Source organism: Ambystoma mexicanum, chromosome 11, assembly GCF_040938575.1.
Source record: "Ambystoma mexicanum isolate Mex_15411 chromosome 11, UKY_AmexF1_1, whole genome shotgun sequence".
NCBI classification, from domain to species: Eukaryota; Metazoa; Chordata; class Amphibia; order Caudata; family Ambystomatidae; genus Ambystoma; species Ambystoma mexicanum.
Window position 1 is genome coordinate 292593922 of NC_090934.1, and position 20334 is coordinate 292614255.

Here is a 20334-nt window from a genome sequence, read left to right on the forward strand (position 1 = left end):
GCATTGATGGCTCTTTTCACATGAGGATGTAGATAGGACAACACATCAGCATCTTATTATGGCCTTTGTATGAGGGAGAGGAAAACAGGTGTTACATCTTCATTCTCATGTTGGTTTCTTCCCTGTGCATGGGTTTCCCATCTCTTTAGAGTTGTATTTGGTTTGACAACTGTAGTGGAGTCCCATTTGAGGAGGCTGTGGGAAAGGTCAGGGGGACTGTGAGGGCCAGCTGAAGAAAACATATAAGAGATTCACACTTGACTGTGGTAAATGGAGATCCTCGGTATTCACACAGGATCTCTAAACCCCACCAGCAGAGACCCCCAAGATTCAAGTCCCTCTTTTCTGGACACTTTTCATATGTGTTATCTAGGCAGTAGCCAGAGTTTCACCCACAACAGGTCCCTTGAGTGAATCATATGTAAAGGAGCCAAGACACACATGGGGGGTAATTTTATAAGTACCATCAATCGGAACAATAGGAGTTACAGTTTTACCACGTTTTACCACCACTCATTTTTTGATCCACAGGATTTTCCTGTATTTGCCAGGTAAATTTGTGGAGTTGAATAGATAGATGTAACATATCCAGCAGCTTTCGGAATCGCCCTGTCAAATTCATCTGGTTTCCCGCCAACATTAGATATTCATGCTAGTGGCAAACCAATGGCTTTCGATGGTATCCACCTGTGTTTTCCACCTTGTAAAAGCAGGGGATTCCATTGGAAGCAATTGTAAATGTCTCCGGCAATTGCCAATTGCAAGAGGCATTTACACTTTTTCTGTAATGGTGTGAAAAAAAGTGTTAACTGGTAATCACTGTGCTTTACATTATTTTTTCCCTTTGCATCTCAGAAATGAAGAATATGGCATTGAGGTGAAAATGGAGCCAGTCCTCTCCATGCGATATCTGCTTTAGGGACAATGATTCCCAGAGAAGTTGTACGTATAACTGCATGGGCAATGCTACACATCTGGTGGATTCGCTGGGATGTCAGAGGGCCATCTGTGGTCGGGAGGAATGCTCACAGAGACACGTGAATGGTGGATAGGTCTGGTGGAGATCATGGCACATGGAGAGTCCTAGTCAGGGGGAATGCTCTCCCACACATCAGAGAGCCATCCCCCTAAGCCACCAATATGGCAGTCAGCCTTTCTAAACCCTTGGCCTGAGAACTCTGGGTGATGACACCATCAGAGAACATGGGCAATCAAGAGGAAACACATGGAGTGAAGGGGCCCAAAGAAATGCTGGCCAATCTGGGGACTGAAGTGAAGGGGAAAATGGTTCAGCCAGTTCGTGACATTATTGAAACACTTAAGCCCTTGGAACCAATATAAAAAGAGGCACACAGGAGACCATCAGCCAGAGAGTTAGGACAGAATTCAGAGCATTGATGAGCTTGCAGAGCAGGAGGTTGGAGAGAGATAGAGAGGGGGGAAGGTTGGCAGAGGCAATTAGTGAGTAGTGTATCTCAGTTTGTAACTTGGCCATGAAGGGGCCATGCACAGGGCCTGCTTAGAGCTATAGGCAAGACTGGGTGGATGCCAGAGACTACCAGAACTGAGAAGATGTCAGCCTGGTGGGAGCCACACCTGGAGCCAGAGGAGTACCTGGAACATGATAATACTGAGGGATACATTTACCAGCCCCACAGAAATTCCCTACAAAAAAACTGCATTTGAGCAATTACAAAAAATGGCTGTGCTTTTGGTCTGCTGAGCACATATGGGACGAGAGTTGAACACAGCCACCCCAAGGATAGCTGCCTTTCGTTCCATTCATGTGAATCCTGAGAAAACAAATCAAATTCAGAATGGCTGTGCATTGCTGTTCTGTCATTTAAACATTCAAGGCTGCACAAGAAAATGACCTGCATTTCAAACGTCTTTGTACTGGTGCCCACTTTCATGTCAAACATCACACAGTTGTGTTCTACTAAAACACAGCCCTTGCTGTGTATTTCATTTTATACACCATCAGATAAGGCTATCCTGCCCAGAACGGCATTGTTTACTCAGTCCATGAAAAGCAAAAGAATTCTGTTTCAAGTTCGCATGGCTTAGATTTAACTTTTTGAAATAAACTAACATGTGCAAAGTACTTCAAAGGAAAGATGCTCTCTTGCTTCGTGCCAATTACCAAGGAACCATTTTCAAACATTTCTCTGTTTCTATAAACTGACCAGATCTATAAAAGGTGTTTTAAAAAGTAAATGCAAAGGAAAGCTGTTTGTGTGAAAAACCGCATTTTGTGAAACGAACACGAGAAAAAAAATTAACACATGTAAATCTGATGTTGTAAAGTAGAAAATGACCTTGGGAAAGCTAAATGTGAAATAATATTGTAGCTCGCACAGAAACACAATTGTAAATTGGGGAGAGGGGCGCAGAGATATGGATATTGTGCTTTTCCCTTCCAAAAAGGACTTCAACAGCCTGGCTGGGGCCCAGGCATTCCTGTCAAACCAGTTTGGTTTAAAGGCTGATTTTGCACCTACTAGTAACTAAGGCTGCAAGGGCATGGGCCCTGTTCTCATGACACTGGCCGTGTGATAATTACAGGTTCTCCCAGACTGCCAGGCAGAACTGCTCCCAAGGACAAATGATGGGGGGAAGCCCTGTATTTTCCTCATATGTGTGATTTCCTTTGCATTCATTCCCAGTATCCACTGGCGGACTTCAAAGGGGGAGTCATGACAACCCTTGTGCAAGCTGAGAAAGGGAAGACATTTTGGCTGGGGGTTGGAAAGGCCACCCATATTTGAGGACAAATCCAGCCGATTTGATTTAAAGACCTTTTTATGAGACATTTTTCTCTGCAATCTGAATAAGCAGTAATGTGATATCATGACAGTTTTAATGTGATTTTTGGACACGCATAATAAGACTATGTGCATCTCTCTGGCACATGGGGAAATGAAATCGCAGCGAAAATGCATTTCTGGGGGAGCATAAATGGCACATAAATGGCACAGGTATTAAACTTGGGGAAAATATGACAAATTATATTATGCTTATGTGTAACCATTTGCAGAATGTTTTTAATGATATGTTTCTCCTGTACAAGGCAAAATTGTGCCCAAGGGCGAGGCAACATCGCGCCGGATTGGCGTTCGAACCGGCATATTCATTGTAAAATATGGGATCTGCCTATCTGATTGTTATGATGGTGACCATTATAAATATGAGGGTTTTGTTCCATAACTTATTTTGGTAAAGAGTAACTGTGGTCAGACAAAGCAAGTCATAAAACACACACACATAAACTGATATCACTTCCTTGGATCAATCAGCCCGGAGTGAGGAGGTGACCCCAAGTGCCTGGCCTATCCCATTCAGGGGGTAAGTCCAGGATACTTCCACCCATATTGTAAAATTCTATGATGTCACTCTGCCTATATAAGAGGTAGACAGGGAGGCACAAGGATCTTCAACATTCAAAATTCACCCTGCAAGATTCCAAGACACCAGAACCAGGTCCAGAGGTAGCTGACCCAGATCCAGGCAAAACCACCTATCCAGAACCACCTACCCTGAACCAACCACCTATTCAGAACCACATTCATCCCAATAATTCAGGGAGAAGGGAGGAAAGGCTGCTGGTCCCTTTAGGAGAATCCAGTGGCCAGACCTTTTTGCCCAACTGATCCATCCTGCTGTCCACAGTGACTAGACTTTGCCCAGCTGTTACCAATAAGGAAAGCCCCACGGCCCCAGTACCCAGATCTCTTGACTCCGCTGCCCGTGACCAGATCCTTGGCCCCGCTGCCTAGAGACCCTGCTGTCTGTCCAAATTACCTTTCTTACTGAAGTCCAATAGCATTATGAAATGTTACTGGCTGCTGATAACATGATACAAGCTGTGACACATATCAACAGTTTTTGCTGATATGAAGCCACCCAATAGGGCCTGGATGGCGTTAGCATCATATCTCCTGGTACTTGCACCAGTTGCAAGCTATTAACAGTATATGCACAGGGAGTGCCTTAGCTTGACGAATATTGTTGTCACATACTCTGGCACTGCCCTAATACAGTATGTCTGTTACTATCATCAAAATGCCCAGGTCCTCTCACCATTTCCATGTTTTAGTAAACAGAGGAGCAACTGCATTGTTGACCATTATTACCATCAAACCCTCAGGTACTCGCACAATTGCCATCCAATATCCAGGTCAAGGATATGGTCAGTTACCCAATACCCAATCAGCACAATGAGACCTGACTATGTTACACAAGTAATTACAGTAAAGCAGGATTCTCAGTTGGCACAGTGAAGCCAGATGTCATATGCCCAGGTAGCACAGTAAGGACAGATCCCAGTATGCCCAGTTAGCACAGAAAAGCCAGAGTATTTGGGGGTCATTATAGGTTTGGTGGTGTAGTAAAAATGCTGGTAAAAGTGCCAGTAAATCCGTTAACGGCACTTTTACCACACCACCAAACCACAACTTTGTCGGTGGGGGTCACTGATTTAACTCCTGCCAAGAGCTGGAGGTATATCAGGCCCCCAACGCCAAATAAAGGCAGGAATTACTGACACCGGTCCTTCCTGCAATCGATTTACTGCCCTTTCTGCTGCCTCTAATTTCCCGGGAATACCGGGATATCAGCAGTAGAAACAGCCGGTAGCTTTGCTGGTATCCCACCGGAATTTCCAGCGGGATACAGGCAAAACTTTAATGGGCCCCCTATGTGGCCAATTAGCACAATGACGCCTGATTCCATTATGTGTAGTTAGCAAAGTAAGTCTAGTTTCCATTATATCCAAATGGCAAAGTAAGGCCAGATTCCAGTATGCCCAGTTAGCACAGTCAAGATAAATTCCAATGTGCCAGTTGGCATACAATGCCAGATTACATATGTCAAGTAAGCACAAATAGGCATGATTCTACGTTGCCTAATCAGCACAGTAAGAGGTTAATGTTTGATTCTGTGCTAATTGCACGGAGGTGGCCACAGACGTGCACTTAACTGCACTGAATTTCCCTTCATGCTCTTTTCAGTGTTTGCACTGTGAACTGCAAGCAATGTATGTAAATCCTTGTTTTTCAGATTAATTATTGAATGTAAGGGTTGTATTGAGTTCTTCATAATACTCACTATGTGCTATGAGGTGGCCAAAACTAAAAAGCAAAGGAATTACAGGCACCAAACTGATAAGCTGTCCTGTTGAATCGATGGCCGCTCCAGAAACTCATATTTCTTGTATAAAAAAGGTTCACTTATATTCATTTCGGGCAATTCCACAGAATGCATCTGTACATTGGTCAGGAACTTATGTCGGTTCCAGTTAACGTGAGCAACTATAATATAGGATTATGACCAGTTTGTACCTTGCAGGCCGAACTATACAGGTACAAATATGTAGAGCAAGACACTCAAAATGATGGTGGCCACCAACAAGTTTGTCCATACCACACCCATTTTATTACTATCACACTTGCTGCTGATGGTTAAAAGGGAAAAGCTCAAATCCTGAGATTTGTATTTATTAGGGACGTATAACTTTATTTGTGGTACATGAAATGGCACTGGTGCCATTGTGATAACTCTGACAGCACCAATTTAGGGCCGATTTTGAGGTGCATGCAAAAACAGAAAAGGGTTGTTCCATGGAGGAGCAACACTTTTCCTCCAAGTACCATATTCTGCTTCTGCTTAAGATAGAACGTTGTGGCTGGGCATCAAAGCCTTGACTCTTGCATGTGCCTTATTTACGGCCTGGCAACAGCACTACTGACCATCAATAAATCAGGGCAGATTCTGCATGATCATTCTCCTTTGCAGAGCCATCCTTTTGCATGTTAAAATAAATTATGGCACCTGTGAGGTGCCATTAACATTACTACAGAAGCATTTCCTTGGAGGAAGCACCACTTTTCTAAATTACTGAACATTCAACACAACTTTAGTAAATAGGAAAAGTAGCAGACTTTCTAAAGATCCTCATACTGACACTGGTGAACATGGTGCTCCCCCAATGAAATATTGTATGAGCTTTTGCAGCTGGAAAGCATTCCAGCTCCCCTCCAATCCTTTAATCCACCTCAGGATGGTGGTGCCGGAAACAAAGGGGAGAATGTTGGTTTTCCACTCCAATTTTTGCCACAGCTCAGAATCGGGCCCTGAGTGTCATAGTTGGGATCATGGTGATAGCGAAATCAATGCTGCCAGGAAATCATTATAAAAGGATTACTTCCTCTGGTTTGATGACTGTCAAAGAAACTGGCTTGATTTTTGCATTTGATGTGGGCACTCTAAAGCTCTGCCTCTTCCTGCTGCAACAGACCAATCAAAAATAAGTGCTGATACCTCTAGTATCATCTATCACATATTGCAGTTGCTTTGCCAGGTGCAGCATTGCCATATTTGTCCAGCTGGCTCCTGGCACTAAGGGTGCTAAGGCAATGGCAGTAGTAATGGCCTATGCACTGCCGATTACTAATTTGAGCCTGGGTCCTGAGATCACCTATGGTGATATATGAGAGCAGAATCCCTGGGGTCATGTATAACCCTCCACAATATAGGGTGTATAAAGGAAACCTTGCCATTTAAGAACAAATGACAAATTAGCTAGCCAGAATCAACATTATATAAAACAAACTTTTCCTATAAGGGCAATGCAATACAGAGTTCTTAGAAGTTACCCGGTTTAGGCGCTAATCAATGGCGTTAGTGTGGCAGAAGCATTACACAAACATCCTATGGCATGAAAAGACCATATATCAGGACACTACATAGCAATATGAATGGATTTCAAAAGTCCACCAGTTAGATGCAAAGTTAAAAACATAATAAAAGCATTTAAGTGGCAGGTATACTATACAAATACAACAATACTGGAGTATCTTCATATATTTCATATTTTACCTTTATAATTAGTGAAAATAAAGTCTTTGGCATATCACATACGCTTATATGCTTACTATATACTAAATCTATTAAAAACTCATGGCCCATAGGATAACTTAGCTGAAAAATAAAGGGCTATAAAGCACACCACATTCTAGTCATTGCTTAACTCGGGTCGCCAGCTGCCAGCAGATGGGCAGACGGGTCTCTATCTGAAGCAGGGAGCCGATTGGTGATATGAAAGAAAAGCTTAAGCAATGACTCCCCAGAGCTGCACCGCTTCTATGCGCCGTGAAAGCACGGCAGAAAATCACATGCACAGTAGCATGCATCCTTTGATAGCTTTTAGCAGGTTACTGTCTGCACGCTGGAGCAGGGGCCTCGGGGATCGTTCAGCGGCTCTCTTGTGCTGGGGGAGGAACACGCAGAACGTGAGAGGAAGATGGGAGCAACTCTCCATCCCTCGCTCAAGAGATCGCGTAGCCTTTAAGCCATGCTGTATGGGGGCGGCATCATCTTCTCGGGTGTCTTGATAGCTTCGTCATACGAGGGTAAAAGCACCTGTGAAAACAAAGACGAATATTACATTTCTATACAGCGCTTCGTGACTTATTCCTTCCGCCTCTAAACATTTTAATAAAATGTTCTTACCAATCCTTGCATTTTAGAAAACAAAGAAAACAAATTATTGAATAGTTTTCGACTTCCCGAGTTCTCATTACATAGTGCCAACTCTACTCAGGCCATTATTCCAAACTACCAGGTGCTGGATCAGTTGAGCACTTCTCTCTGCTTCTCACTCCCCTTCACGTCCTCCATCCTCCCCTCTTCCATGCCTTCTCCTCCTCTCATTTTCTGCCTCTTTCTCCTCATTTATTTATTTATTTATTTATTTATTTATTGGTTATTTGTAATGTGCACTATACAGCAAAAGTTGTGTGTCAAGGCGCATCAAGACAACGAGAGAGGGGGGAATAGGGATGAGGAAAAGGGATAAAACAAAACACGTTCTCAAACGGTCTTGAAACATTCCGAACATGCAAGTGCTGTGGCATGACAGCAGGGGGGTGGAAGGGAAGTGCAGGAAGGGGCGTAGAAGGGAAGAAGAGAAAAACGTTCAGACTAGGTCGTGAGACGATTTGGAACGTGTAAGTGCTGAAACATAAAAAAGAAAGGGAAGTGCAAGAGGAGAAAAGGTGGGAGGTATATTAAATGCAAAACAATTAAAAACGTGCAGGAAGAAGAAGGTAAACTGCATTGAGAAAAAAACGAAATGCAATTATTTATTTATTTATCTATTTATTTACATTTATATAGCGCACAAGCAGCGCAGGGGCATTGAGGCGCTGTTACTTGCAATGAACTTAGTTGCATGGTACAGGTAGGATAGTGGATGTTGACACATTGTAAATGTTGCAGGATGACGTACTGTTGTTACAAATATTGCTTTTGATCATATGATACAATATACATGGGGTAATCGTGCTAGTATGTCTAGCCTTAAGTGAACAGGGTAGTCTTCAGCGTTTTGCGGAAGGTGGTGAGGGAGGCCTCTCCACGGATGGTGTGTGGTAGGGCATTCCAGTGCGCGGGCGCCAGGTAGGGGAAGCTGGATCCGCCCGCTTTTACTTTTTTTACTAGAGGCACTGAGAGCATGTTGGTGTAGGGTGATCTGGTTGGCCTGGTGGAGGAGACAGGGTGTATCCTTTGTGAAAGGTATGCAGGCGCAGTAAGGTGGATGCACTTGTGGGTCAATGTCAGGGCTTTGAATAGTATCCTTTCTTTTATTGGGAGCCAATGGGCTAGTTTTCTGGCCTCAGAGATGTGTTCTCTTTTTGCAATACCTTGGGCTGCCCGGAGCGCGTTGTTCTGTATTACTTGTAGTCTCTCTAGGTTTTTTTTTGAGGTTCCTAGAAAGAGTACGTTACAGTAGTCTAGCCTAGAGCCGGTGATGGCTCTATTATGACAATTATGACAAGCAGGTATCTGTGAATGCAGACTGGCAAAGCCTCGCCTCATGGTATGAAGGGCTACTTCAGGCATGCAGACAGGCAATTAAGATAAAGTACAGCTCTGGGCTGGAGGTGTCAATCCAGTGGTCGATGGTAGGAAAGAAAAGTACAGCGTTGGGTTGCAAGTGACCTTACAGTGGTTACAAGTAAGTCAGATAAAGTACAGTGCTGGGCTGCAAGTGACAGTCCAGGAGTCGATGGTAGAACAAAACGTACAGCATTGGGTTGCAAGTGACTATCCAGTGGTCACAAATATGTCAGATAAAGTAAAGCGCTGGGCTGCAAGTGACAATCCAGTGGTATATGGTAGGACAATAAAGTAAAGCACATGGTTGTAAGTGACAATAGTGGTCACAGGTAAGTGACACATCAGTAAACACATTCTTCTTCTTCTCCTTCTCTTTCTTCTTCTTCCCCTTCTCTCCCTCTCTAGGTCCTCTGCAATTGTCCTATTCTGACAGGTCACTAGGTGTTTGGGATACCCAGGTGAATATCTGCTCGATCAAGTGCCGCAGTAAATCCCCTATTATGACTGGCCACTATGTAGCTCTGCTGTTTCCTTATATTCCTACTCTAGCTGGGATGTCAATCACTCCCTGATTGGCCACTACTCGTCAGCTATGCACTAGTGTCTGTATACTCTCTCCCTTTCTCTCTGCATATATATCTTGATTTCTCTAGATCTCTCAAAGCCTCTCTTTCTTTCAGGCTTTATTGGTTATCCACACTGATTGGCCAATGAGTGTTGGTGTTGCACCAGTGCATGTCTTCTCTATCAAGGGGCTCAAACACTACTTTGCCTTGACTGGCAACTATGTAGCAGTGCTGCCCAAATGCATGTCTTTTCTATCCAGGGCTGTGCCAGTGTATATTTGCTGTACGGATAGTTTAATTAAATGCCCTACTCCGACTGGCTTACAGGTGTGTGCCCTGTGTTAGGGACCACTACACACAATTAAGACTACAGGTGGTGATACAAGTTTTACCTTTGGTACAAGCCTGTACTACTATGTCATAGTGGTAGCAGTGGCGGAGCAGCCAGGCTTAGCTCAAGAGTATGTGAGCAGTAGCAGAGATTACACAAAGGCACCACAATTACTGTGACTCTAGGTTTCAGGTAGAAAAATATAAGTATATTTATTTTTAAACCATTCGTTATAAACACAACACTTCTATTAAGCTTCAATAAAAACCACACGTTAAATATACTACAACTAACCAATTCACTTTGTACAGCAAGTCTCAAGGTAAGTATCCTGTGTTGGCATGAACCGGTGTTAGGCACAAAAACACGTTACCGCGGATACGATTGCGATCACTTTTTCACAGTTCGGTCTACTAAACAAACGCTTATCCGTGACATGAAATGCTATCGGGGCAAACACACACTTAGCATCTGAGATACCCAGAGGGAGGTGGAGGCAAAAATCACAGGCAATATTTTGGTTAGGCAGGCAGAATCAAGAAACACTCAGAGACAGGAGTTCAAAAGTGAAACGGCCGGAGCCAGGGTCGAAAGACACCGGGGCCAGTTGCCGAAGATCACACGGTCTAACAGTTCACGATTCAACGGAGCCAAAAGTACTTCGATATTGTCAATGTTCGGAAGCAAAAGTTATAAGAAGGAGGGAAGACAAGGTCAAGCCTTGGAAATGAAGAAAAAGGGATTCACCCAGTTTCCTCAACAGAGCACAGTACCTTGTTTCAATGGTGCAGCTGGTGCAGTTGTTCCTGGCAGAAGGGAGGACGTCTGAAGGGGGTCCGCACCACACGGGGATGAGGCCGGCAGCAGCGACATGGAATAAAAGGTGTGCTCCTTAAAAACAGGAGAGGCTCTTCAGGTGGCTATCCGGACCACTACAGCAGTGTGCAGCGATTTCAACCACGGAAGAGGATCCTCTGACTGTACAAGATGAGATGGTTATCCCCACCAAGCTCAAGGGAAGAAGACTCCGGACTGGATCTTCTCTGAGTCGTTGAAGGGCAGATAGCTCAGGACTGCAGCAGGGCTTCACCGGGACGGGGTAGTTGCAGCAGCCATCGTTCTCTCCGCTTCTCTTCAGTTCCTTGTGGTTCCAGTGGCGACTCTCTGACTTCTAGTCCAAGAGACCTGCCTTTTATGTGAAAAACCCCCATTCACGCAGCCTGGCTGTCAATCACCCAGCAGGGGGGTGTAGTATAATTTAGCGTGTTTTGGAGTGCAGCACCAATGCATGGGATCACAGTATTGCTGTAATGTGATACAGCAAGCCATGTGTTGCCAGGGTAACATATGGACAGGTATATGAAGACAGGATATTAATGTTAAAGCACACAATTATTCTCAATACTTAGTTTAAAAGCACACCATTTTTTTCTCAGCTGAAATGCCTCAATTACAGGAGAAACATTAGATAATTAATTAACTTGATTAACAAATACTAACACTATTTTAACTCCTTAACATTATAATGTGTTCTCCATGTGCAAAAGGAGGCAGGCTGAGATTCATTTTAAACGTGTGTTCAGATTTTTTTTCTCCTCTCTTTTGGCTCTGTTCACGGTCTTTGCAGGAAGCAAAATTCAAATAGCAGGAAATCTGTTAGATACAGTTGCTAACTGTAAACGTGAGCCATTGTTGAGGAAGGAGGGTACACTATTGTGTATTTTGATTGGTGACACTTCACCTTAGGGGCTGTAACAGATGTTTCTTGAAGCAGCTCGGGGAGAAGGAGAGGGAGAAGACATTTTGAGGAGTTGCAGTGAGGTCGCCTTCGTTCTGCTGCTGTGAGGAGCTGGACCACTGACCTTCAGAGACTGGGGTTTCCTAGTCACTTGACACCGGCTTGAGAACTGCATGTTCTCGCTGGGTGCTTTAAAGAAAGAAAAAAAAGAGCCCTGGGTCACTGCTCAAAGACGACAAGCCAGGAGACTTTGCGTGCTGAAAAGCTATAAATAACTGGTAAATATACAAATGGAGTGAGATTGCTGTGACTGCCGGATGAATGATCTACTATTAGACAGGCAGTGTAGCGATAGGGAATTCTCCTGTGTTTAAATGCCACTTTATAATGTTGCCATCTAATTGACTGCTCTTTTTATTGTTGCAAAGGGAAAATGAAATGCCTTGTATTTTTGCACTTGTTTCACTTCTGTTTATTCTAGAAAAGACTGCCTCGCAAAGCTGGAAATGTATTATTTTGAAATGAAACTGTTATAAATCACAGCCTGTGGAAAGGTTTTTTTTGCTTCTGTCTTTCTCTGGTGCATTTAGCCCATATCACATAATAAAAGGGGAGGTTATTAGTTAATATATGTGGCAAACTTCCTATGCAGATGAAGTGATGTTATGAGCAATTATAAATAGCTGGGTGAGTGGTTCCACTCAGTGTATGTATGTGTGTGTGGCTTCTGAGTGGAATATAATGCAATAGTCTGCTAAGCATATATGAATCAGCAGAGAGAGGCCTATGGAAACATAGTCTCACTAATGTAAATAAATTAATGATAATACCACATGTTATTGTGAATACTCCATGGAAACATAGTCTCACTAATGTAAATAAATTAGTGATAATACCACATGTTATTGTGAATACTCCATGGAAACATAGGGCCTCATTACGAGTCCGGCGGTAACCGAGGCGGTAAAACCACCTGGTTACCGCCAGACTGGTATTACCATTCCGCCTCTGTGATTCCCGGAATTACCGGGGCATTACAACCCGGTTTCCCGGGAATCACAGAGGCGGAATGGTGTTAATCCCCATTCCCATTGAGAATGGCATGACTGCATTCATGGTGAGGTGCAGAAAGAAAAACTAGACAATATTTTTGCAGAAGGCAGCATAATTCAGGTCTGCCTTCTAAGGTTATTAAATGCAGCTGATAAACATGCAGAGAAAGATTGTTTGATACGGCTATGCGCCAAGATCTGGTTTATTTTGAATAGATCCCTGCGAATGCAGGAAAATGATACCCAGCTAATTAACAGGTTAAAGACTTACTTAGATGGGGCAAGTAAGAAAGTGTGTGCAGGGGACTTGAGTTCCTTAATTGGGAACATTTTTTGTTTCTTATTACTTTACGCAACCTAGGTGTCAAGGTTGCTTATCTCTCCTCTGCACCTCACATCTATTTTCTAATTTCTTTCAATGTCCTACTTTACACATTAATCCATTACAGGATTACCTCCACTAATAGAGTGTGCCATATCCGTCCAACTTTGTTTCTTGCAAGTAAGAAAGAGGAAATGTTAAGAGCAGAATTAGAAAGATGTCAGAAAGATATGCAGTTAAAGTGCAGATATTTTTATATTCAATTGTCCAAAAGCAAGAAACAGTTTGAAGACAGTGAACAAGAATTGGTACACTTAAAAGCATTGGTGGACCACATTAGACAAGATAAAGATGAGATGGTTTCAGAAATGTAAGTTTTACAAAAAGAACATTTTGAAAAAGAAAGTGATCTCTAAAATGCAGAACAAGAAATGGTTAAAATGCTTCAAGAAAGGGACAAGAGAAATAAAGAATTTAATGAATGGCAAATGTAAATGTGCGACATGCAGGAGGTAATTAATAAAATGAGTGATGAAAACAACTATTTGCAAAACGAAGCAGACAGGCTCCTTAAAATGTGTAAGGACTAGGAACAGCAAATGTGCATTCCCAGGTCCCAGGAGAGGCGGCAGGGTACCACATTCAATGGAGTAAAGGTGAATTCTATTTCTACCCAAAGAGCTAGTGCCCCAGTGACTGGGCCGGTGACTGAACTTGGTTGCAGTGCCCTTGGGGGATTTGATACTCCCATTGGGAGCCGCCACCAATCCCATATACCTAGAAGCAGGGTTGAGTCACCAAGTAGTGCAATTCCATGCATTGCAACAAGTAGCCCCATAAAGATAATGAAATCCATTAAAGCCCTGATCAAACCATTTAAAAAGGGAGAGGAATGCTGCATAGAGGATCACTTAGAAGCGGTTCATGACATTTTTAAAGCCCTCCAGATACCTAAGGAACAGTACAGGCAGTATTTTTATTTAACTTTAGATGCTCCGACGGCCAGTATCATAAGAGGATTGAAGGAACAGCAGAACATGACATGGGCGTAATTTTTCTCCTTTCCAGTCATTGCAGGAGGCAAAGAAAGTCGCTTACACAATCATTGCTGGGCCTAATACATCCCCTCGCCAGTTTTTACAAGACTTAAAAAGAGTATTTTCTCGCTTTGATGTATCTTTTGACCCCAATTCCAATGAGTTTAAAACTGCCTACTTCTATGGGCTACAGAAAGACATCATATCCCAATTGGTCCGTGAATTTGATTGTGACAAGTCCCTTGAATGGATTGTGCACCAAAGCACAAAACTATACTCTATTGTCAGGGTAAAGAAAGTGATCAAATGAAAGACACTAGACCAAAATCTAAAGAACCTTCAGCAACAGTGATGGAAATTAGGTCAGCCAAAATGTCCCTGGAGTCTGCTCAAATTCCGGGTAAAAATAATTTGGCACCTGAACAAGGGGGTAATCAACAAAAGTCATCACACCCTGCACCAATGTTTCAATCACATGATCCTAGTAATAGGGAGAGCTACATCAGCCCCAGGTACTTAGGAGATAGACCCCGGCCAGGCTATCGGCCTGATATTTCAGGTATGAACAATAACCAGAGACAAAATCAGTATCAAAGAAATGATGGTCCCTATCAGACATTGGGGACACAGAGCAGATTCGACCCCAATACCATGATGTATGGTAATCAGGATAGGCCCCGATATGTGGATCGATTTGCTGATAATGGGAATCAACATAGAGGCCAGTACCCACAACATGAGAGACAGGACATGAGGCAGAACATAAACTACACTCCACGTCAGTAAAATGATTCCCCACCAGGGGACTACAACCAAAGGATGGGTGCACCCCGCTCCCCTCCACAAATGAATCAAGAGTTCAGGAACCATCCCAATAGAAACCATTCCCCTGAGAGGTATCAGAATAGATCCAATCAGGGAGAAAACAACCAATATCGATCTAGGCCTCAGAGAGAGGATTCTAGAGAAATGGAAAGATTCCAGTGTCTCGAAGCCCAAGTGAAAATGTTAGCTGAGCAAATCGGAAAGCTCTCTACAGCACAAAAACAATCATCAAAGGAGGGGGCAGAAGGCCATAGCAATGACCGGGGGGCTTCTGAAAAGTGACTAAGTACTTATGATACCTGCAGTGCCAAAAAGACCGATTGCTCTGATGTAATTTTGCATAATGACTCTGAGATGCCTAATGATTTAAAAGTGAAAATACCAGTAAATGAACATGTAACAAAAAATGCAAATACTTCTATCAGAGAGGTACGGTTTAACGTAGAACTAAATCAAACATTGGAGATTTGTACAAATGAAATAGGAAAACCTGAAGATCCAAAAGAACAAAGAGACAGATGTAAGAAAAATGACTCATGTATGGGGAATACCAGTGAACAGGGAGTACGTGGTGATGCTATAACTCCTTCCCTGGGCAATCAAAACAATGACCAAACACAGGCGGAAAAAAGAAATGCTCAAAAGGAGGGTACAGGTCAATCACCTGAAGAATTCTTTGAGCCACATATTTTTGAAGAGGTTAAAAGGGCTGTTACTACACTAAATGATCACAAATGCACAGACAATGACAAATTGCCAAGTGATGTTGTTACACATGTTCAGTTGGAGGGTTGTAATGTGGTCTCCTGGATGGATGGGTGAACAGTAGCCACACTCTAAAAAACCTCTGAAAATGGAGAAATGAATAAAGTCTCTCACACAGAAATTAGCAAAAAGGAGGGAAAAATGTCTTCCGTTTACCAATGTGCTTAGACAAAAGTGAAAAAGGCGTGAGAAAGGTGAGCCCTGAAATCAGTAAGAATTTGCATTTCTTATGTGTGTTAGAGGAAGTTGAAGAGAGGTATTATGCTCCCATCACTGTAGAAGAAAAATGCAATACATTTGCAATGATTGACACTGGCGCACAGGCCACAATTATGTCTAAAGAATTGGTAAAGAGTATCAATGAAGGGAGATCCCCGCAGAATCCGGTTACAGTGAAGGAAAGTCAAGGTCCAGTGCATAATTTTAATGGGGAGGAGGTGCCTATTATAGGCGTCACCGAGGTTGACATAAAGATAGGTAAACACAGAATGAAACAGGAGGTGTTGGTCACATCCATTTGTGAAATTCCATTTTTGATGGGAACAGATTGCCTGAAAAGATTATCTCCTCTCATAGATGGGGTGAATGGAGTACTGTGGTCCTTAACCAAAAAACCATTGAGACCTAAAAAAACTAAAATCACAAAACAGCAATATAAATGAATGCCACACCATTGCCAAAACAAATGATGCAGTGGAGGTATATCTCCAGAATAGTTGCATACCTAGCGTCACTGTTATATTAATGTCTCAAGATAAAATGCAGAGTGAAGATGTGAAACAATCTGTACAGATATACTTGGGCCCAAGGAAAAGATGGCAAACTGCCATAGATGAGCACAAATTACGCTTTTATTTAAAAGAGAAAACATGCAAACAGAATATTGCTGCTAAAGCGGATTCAGAAAAACACATCACCACTCTTGCTGAAATACACATGGAAGATGAGCAACCATGGGTTAGCATTGGTATCAACGACTATTCTAAAACAATAAAAGCCACTTTAGCACTTGAACAGGAAAGGAGTTTCATTAATGAGAAATTGTTGCAAAAAATAATAGAGAGGGAGGAGATCCCGAAATTTAGAATTAAAACCCAATATGTCTCTGGTTTGGACAGTCCATATTTTGAAAACCGAATTGCAGGAAGATGCATGCTAAAAATTAGCATTAGGCAGAAAACAATTTACCATAATGTATGGATAGTGAGTGGAACACAGAATGATTTTTACATGGGCAATGATATAATGCACAGAATGTGTATGGTGTTAGATTTCCTTAATCAAAAGATATGGTCACACATAGGTGGGCCGGCCCCTGAATTTGAAGACAAAAGAAGGGCTTGTCATTGCACACAGCTGGTCCCATATGCAATTGAATTACAACTGAGGAAGGATACTATTATCCCTGCATTCACCAAGCAGGTTGCAATAACACTGAAATGCAAAAATGGACAGCAGTTGAAAGATTCTGATGCATTTGTCTGCTTGAATGAATCCATAAAACAGCAAGGCCTGGATTATGAATACATTCCATTGGTAGATATTGGTGAAGGGTCTGTAAAAATTATGGTGAATAATAAAGGTTGTCAAGATATTCATTTAGAGGAAAACTCCCCATTAGGAATGGCCATACAAAAATCACATTATACTGCAGATCTAAATAACATGGTGATTGGAAATATACCTGAAAAGAATGTAGATCCCAAGGGTGAGTTGCCAGTATACCTGGATTCTCAGCCCAAAGGAATATTTAGAATTCCTTCTGTGTACCCTTATGATTCAAGTGAGACAGTGTGCTGTCATCAAGAGGATTGCATAACATTTAACTTAAATGAAAATCAGGCCATTGAAGTGGAAGCTGATATACCAAAACATTTCAAAGTGGCGGCTTTACAGAGAGACACAGCCACACAGTTAGAGGAAAGCGCCGAGATTCCCCTACCAGCCCTGTATTTGTGCGCCAGTATAGATTACCATTGGCATGTTTAGAGTCATTGGAAGAGATTATTAAAAATTTGGAGTCGCTGGGAATCATCAGGCCCATTCATAGCACACCCAACACACCTATTTTAGGTGTGTTAAAGCCAAATGGTCAATGGCGGCTATGTGCAGATTTGAGGGAGTTAAATAAAAGAGTGCCAGTATCGAGATGGCCACTGCCATTCATTGATCAGGGCCTAGCTCAGGTACATGGTTCAAAAGTGTTTACCACGTTAGATCTCACCTTTGGATATTGGTGCGTGTCATTGGCATTGGAGATACAGAATTTATTTTCATTTTCATTTGATAAGACTCAATACGCATGGGTTAGAGTTCCATTTGGGTATGTCAATAGTAGGAGTGAATTTGGAATATTTTTGAGAAAGGCCATGCCTGATGCAGCGGAAAGAGGTACCATAGTTTATGTGGATGATGTACTGATAAAAAATGAAAGCTTGAAAAACCATTTTGATGAAATAAGACATGTTCTTGGCCAATTGCAGAAAGCAGGCGCCAAAGTATCTTTACAAAAGGCACAATAGTGCAAGAAAAAGGTGAATTTTCTGGGCCATGAAGTGACCGAAGATGGATTAAACCCACAAAAGAAGAAAGTGGAGGCTATACAAAAACTAAAAGACCCTAAAAATGTGAAAGGGGTAAAAAGTTTATTAGGAATGATGGGCTATAACAGGAAGTTCATTGAAAATTATGCTGAAATTACTCAACCATTAACTAAGCTGTTAAAGCTGAATACACCCTGGAAATGGGAAACAGAGCAGTCTGAGGCAGTGGCTAAATTAAAGGAATGTCTTATAAAGGCACCATGTTTGGCATACCCCATAAAGGATAGGGATTTCTTTATAGAAATAGGTTTCTCTGAACAGTGTATGTTAGCAGTGCCATCACAAAAACATGATTTGAATCACAAAACCATTGCCTATGCAAGTAAGGCGTTTTCTCAAGTTGAAATTAAATTCAGTGAATGTGAAAAGGTCCTTTTGACCACTGTGTGGGTGCTACAGCATTTCCGCCCCATTGTTCAGGGAGAAAAGGTAATTATTGAGACCAATCATCAACCATTGCAGTTTTTAGAGAGTAAAAGAATCAGGTCAGGTAGCCTAGCACAGTCCAGAATCACTTCATGGACGCTAGCATTACAAGGTTTTCCTGTAGAAGTGAGATATGGCTAAAATAAAAAAAAGCCCAGTTGCTCAGGGTTTAGCAAATCTACATGACTGTGCAGCTGACCATGTATCAAACGAAGTAGAAGTGGAATCTAGTTTACAGGATTTTGGGAAATCACCACACAAAGCTTTTGATGAAAAGACATGCAAGGATTTGCCAACTGCATATGTGGATGGTTGTGCTTTTCACATTGAAAATGACAGTAATAAACAATTAGGGTCAGAAATAGGAAATGTCTGGTTGAAAAGTGAAGGCGTCCCCAGTATAGGAATGAGAATTGGAGCTAGGAGCAGTGAAGTAGCGGAATTGGCAGCCATTTATAAAGCAATTGCTACTGCAGTTGAAAAAAAATTTAGTGAATTTGTCCTGGTGACTGATTCTGACTATGCATGAAATAGCTTTGTGGAATATTTACCTGGCTGGAAAGCGAGAGGCATGATTACATACAACAAAAAGCCACTTAAACATGGAAAAATTATACAAGCCATAGACAAATTGGTGTCAGAGAATGATTTAACAATATACTGGACGAAAATTTGTGGGCATTTAAAAACTCCAGGAGAGGATAAGGAGGGGAATAATAAGGCAGATCACCTGGCTAAAATTGAGGCTGTGATGGGAGAATTGCTACCTATTGAACATTTACTTGGTGAAATACAAATTGATGCAGTAACACCTTCTAAAGCACCAGAGGAGGTAGATCAACCAGTAGTACAATGGAGTTATGATACACCAGATCAAGATCTGATTGAGGCACAAAAGGATGATCGGATTTTGGGAATCTATTATAATCATTTGATAGATCCTGAACAAAACCCTTTAACAGAAAATGATTGTATAGGAAAAGATGAGTTGAGGGTGCTATTAAAGAATAAAAAACGAATTAGACTGCAGGATGGACTCATAATCAGAGAGTCCATAACAGGACAGATACAGTGGGTGGTACCCCTTTCATTCAGAGGGTTAATGCAACACCATGCACATGATGCAATAACTGCAGGCCACAGAGGCTCACAAAAAACATTGGAAATACTAAAAGATTATGCTTACTGGTCACATATGTCCCAAGATGTGGAATTATATACTGGAGGATGTCAAGTATGTGCCCAATTTAAACCTGCTTCACCAATGCATAGAGCTCCATTAATGAAAAGAGGCTTAACTATTCCATGGTCAGATTTGCAAATAGACTATGTAGGGCCTGTAAAGAGGTCGAGCAGGGGGAACCATTATATTTTGAGTGTGGTGTGTTTGATGTCGAAATGGATTGAGTGTATTCCTGCACCAGGTTGTAGTGCGCAAACAGCAGCTACATTACTGGTGAATCATGTGTTTTCAAGGTTTGGATTGCCACAAAGAATAGAATCAGACAGAGGAAGTAATTTCACAAGTGCTCTAATGAGTAAGGTATGGCAAATACTGGGTGTGAAAAGGAAATTACATATTGCATATCGAGCTGCTTCTTCTGATGGAGTTGAACGCTGTAATAGGTCTGTTGTGGACATATTAAAGAAATTTGTAGCAGAAGCAGGTTCCAGCTGGGATTTACGTTTACCTTTGGTTTTAATGGCAATCAGATCAACTCCTGCCAAAGCAACAGGTATTAGCCCTCATGAAGTATTGACAGGTAGGAAA

General features: G+C 42.1%; 1 protein-coding gene across 1 annotated transcript in view; it reads right to left on the bottom strand.

Annotated features, from left to right (window-relative positions):
- Positions 1-6851: 6851 nt before the first annotated feature.
- The window catches only part of LAPTM5 (lysosomal protein transmembrane 5), a 148015-nt gene continuing 134532 nt past the window's right edge, over positions 6852-20334 (bottom strand). The window contains exon 8 of the mRNA XM_069623021.1: positions 6852-7419. Coding sequence (XP_069479122.1) covers positions 7345-7419 — 75 coding nt within the window. The 3' untranslated portion in view covers positions 6852-7344. The remainder of the gene's footprint in view (positions 7420-20334) is intronic.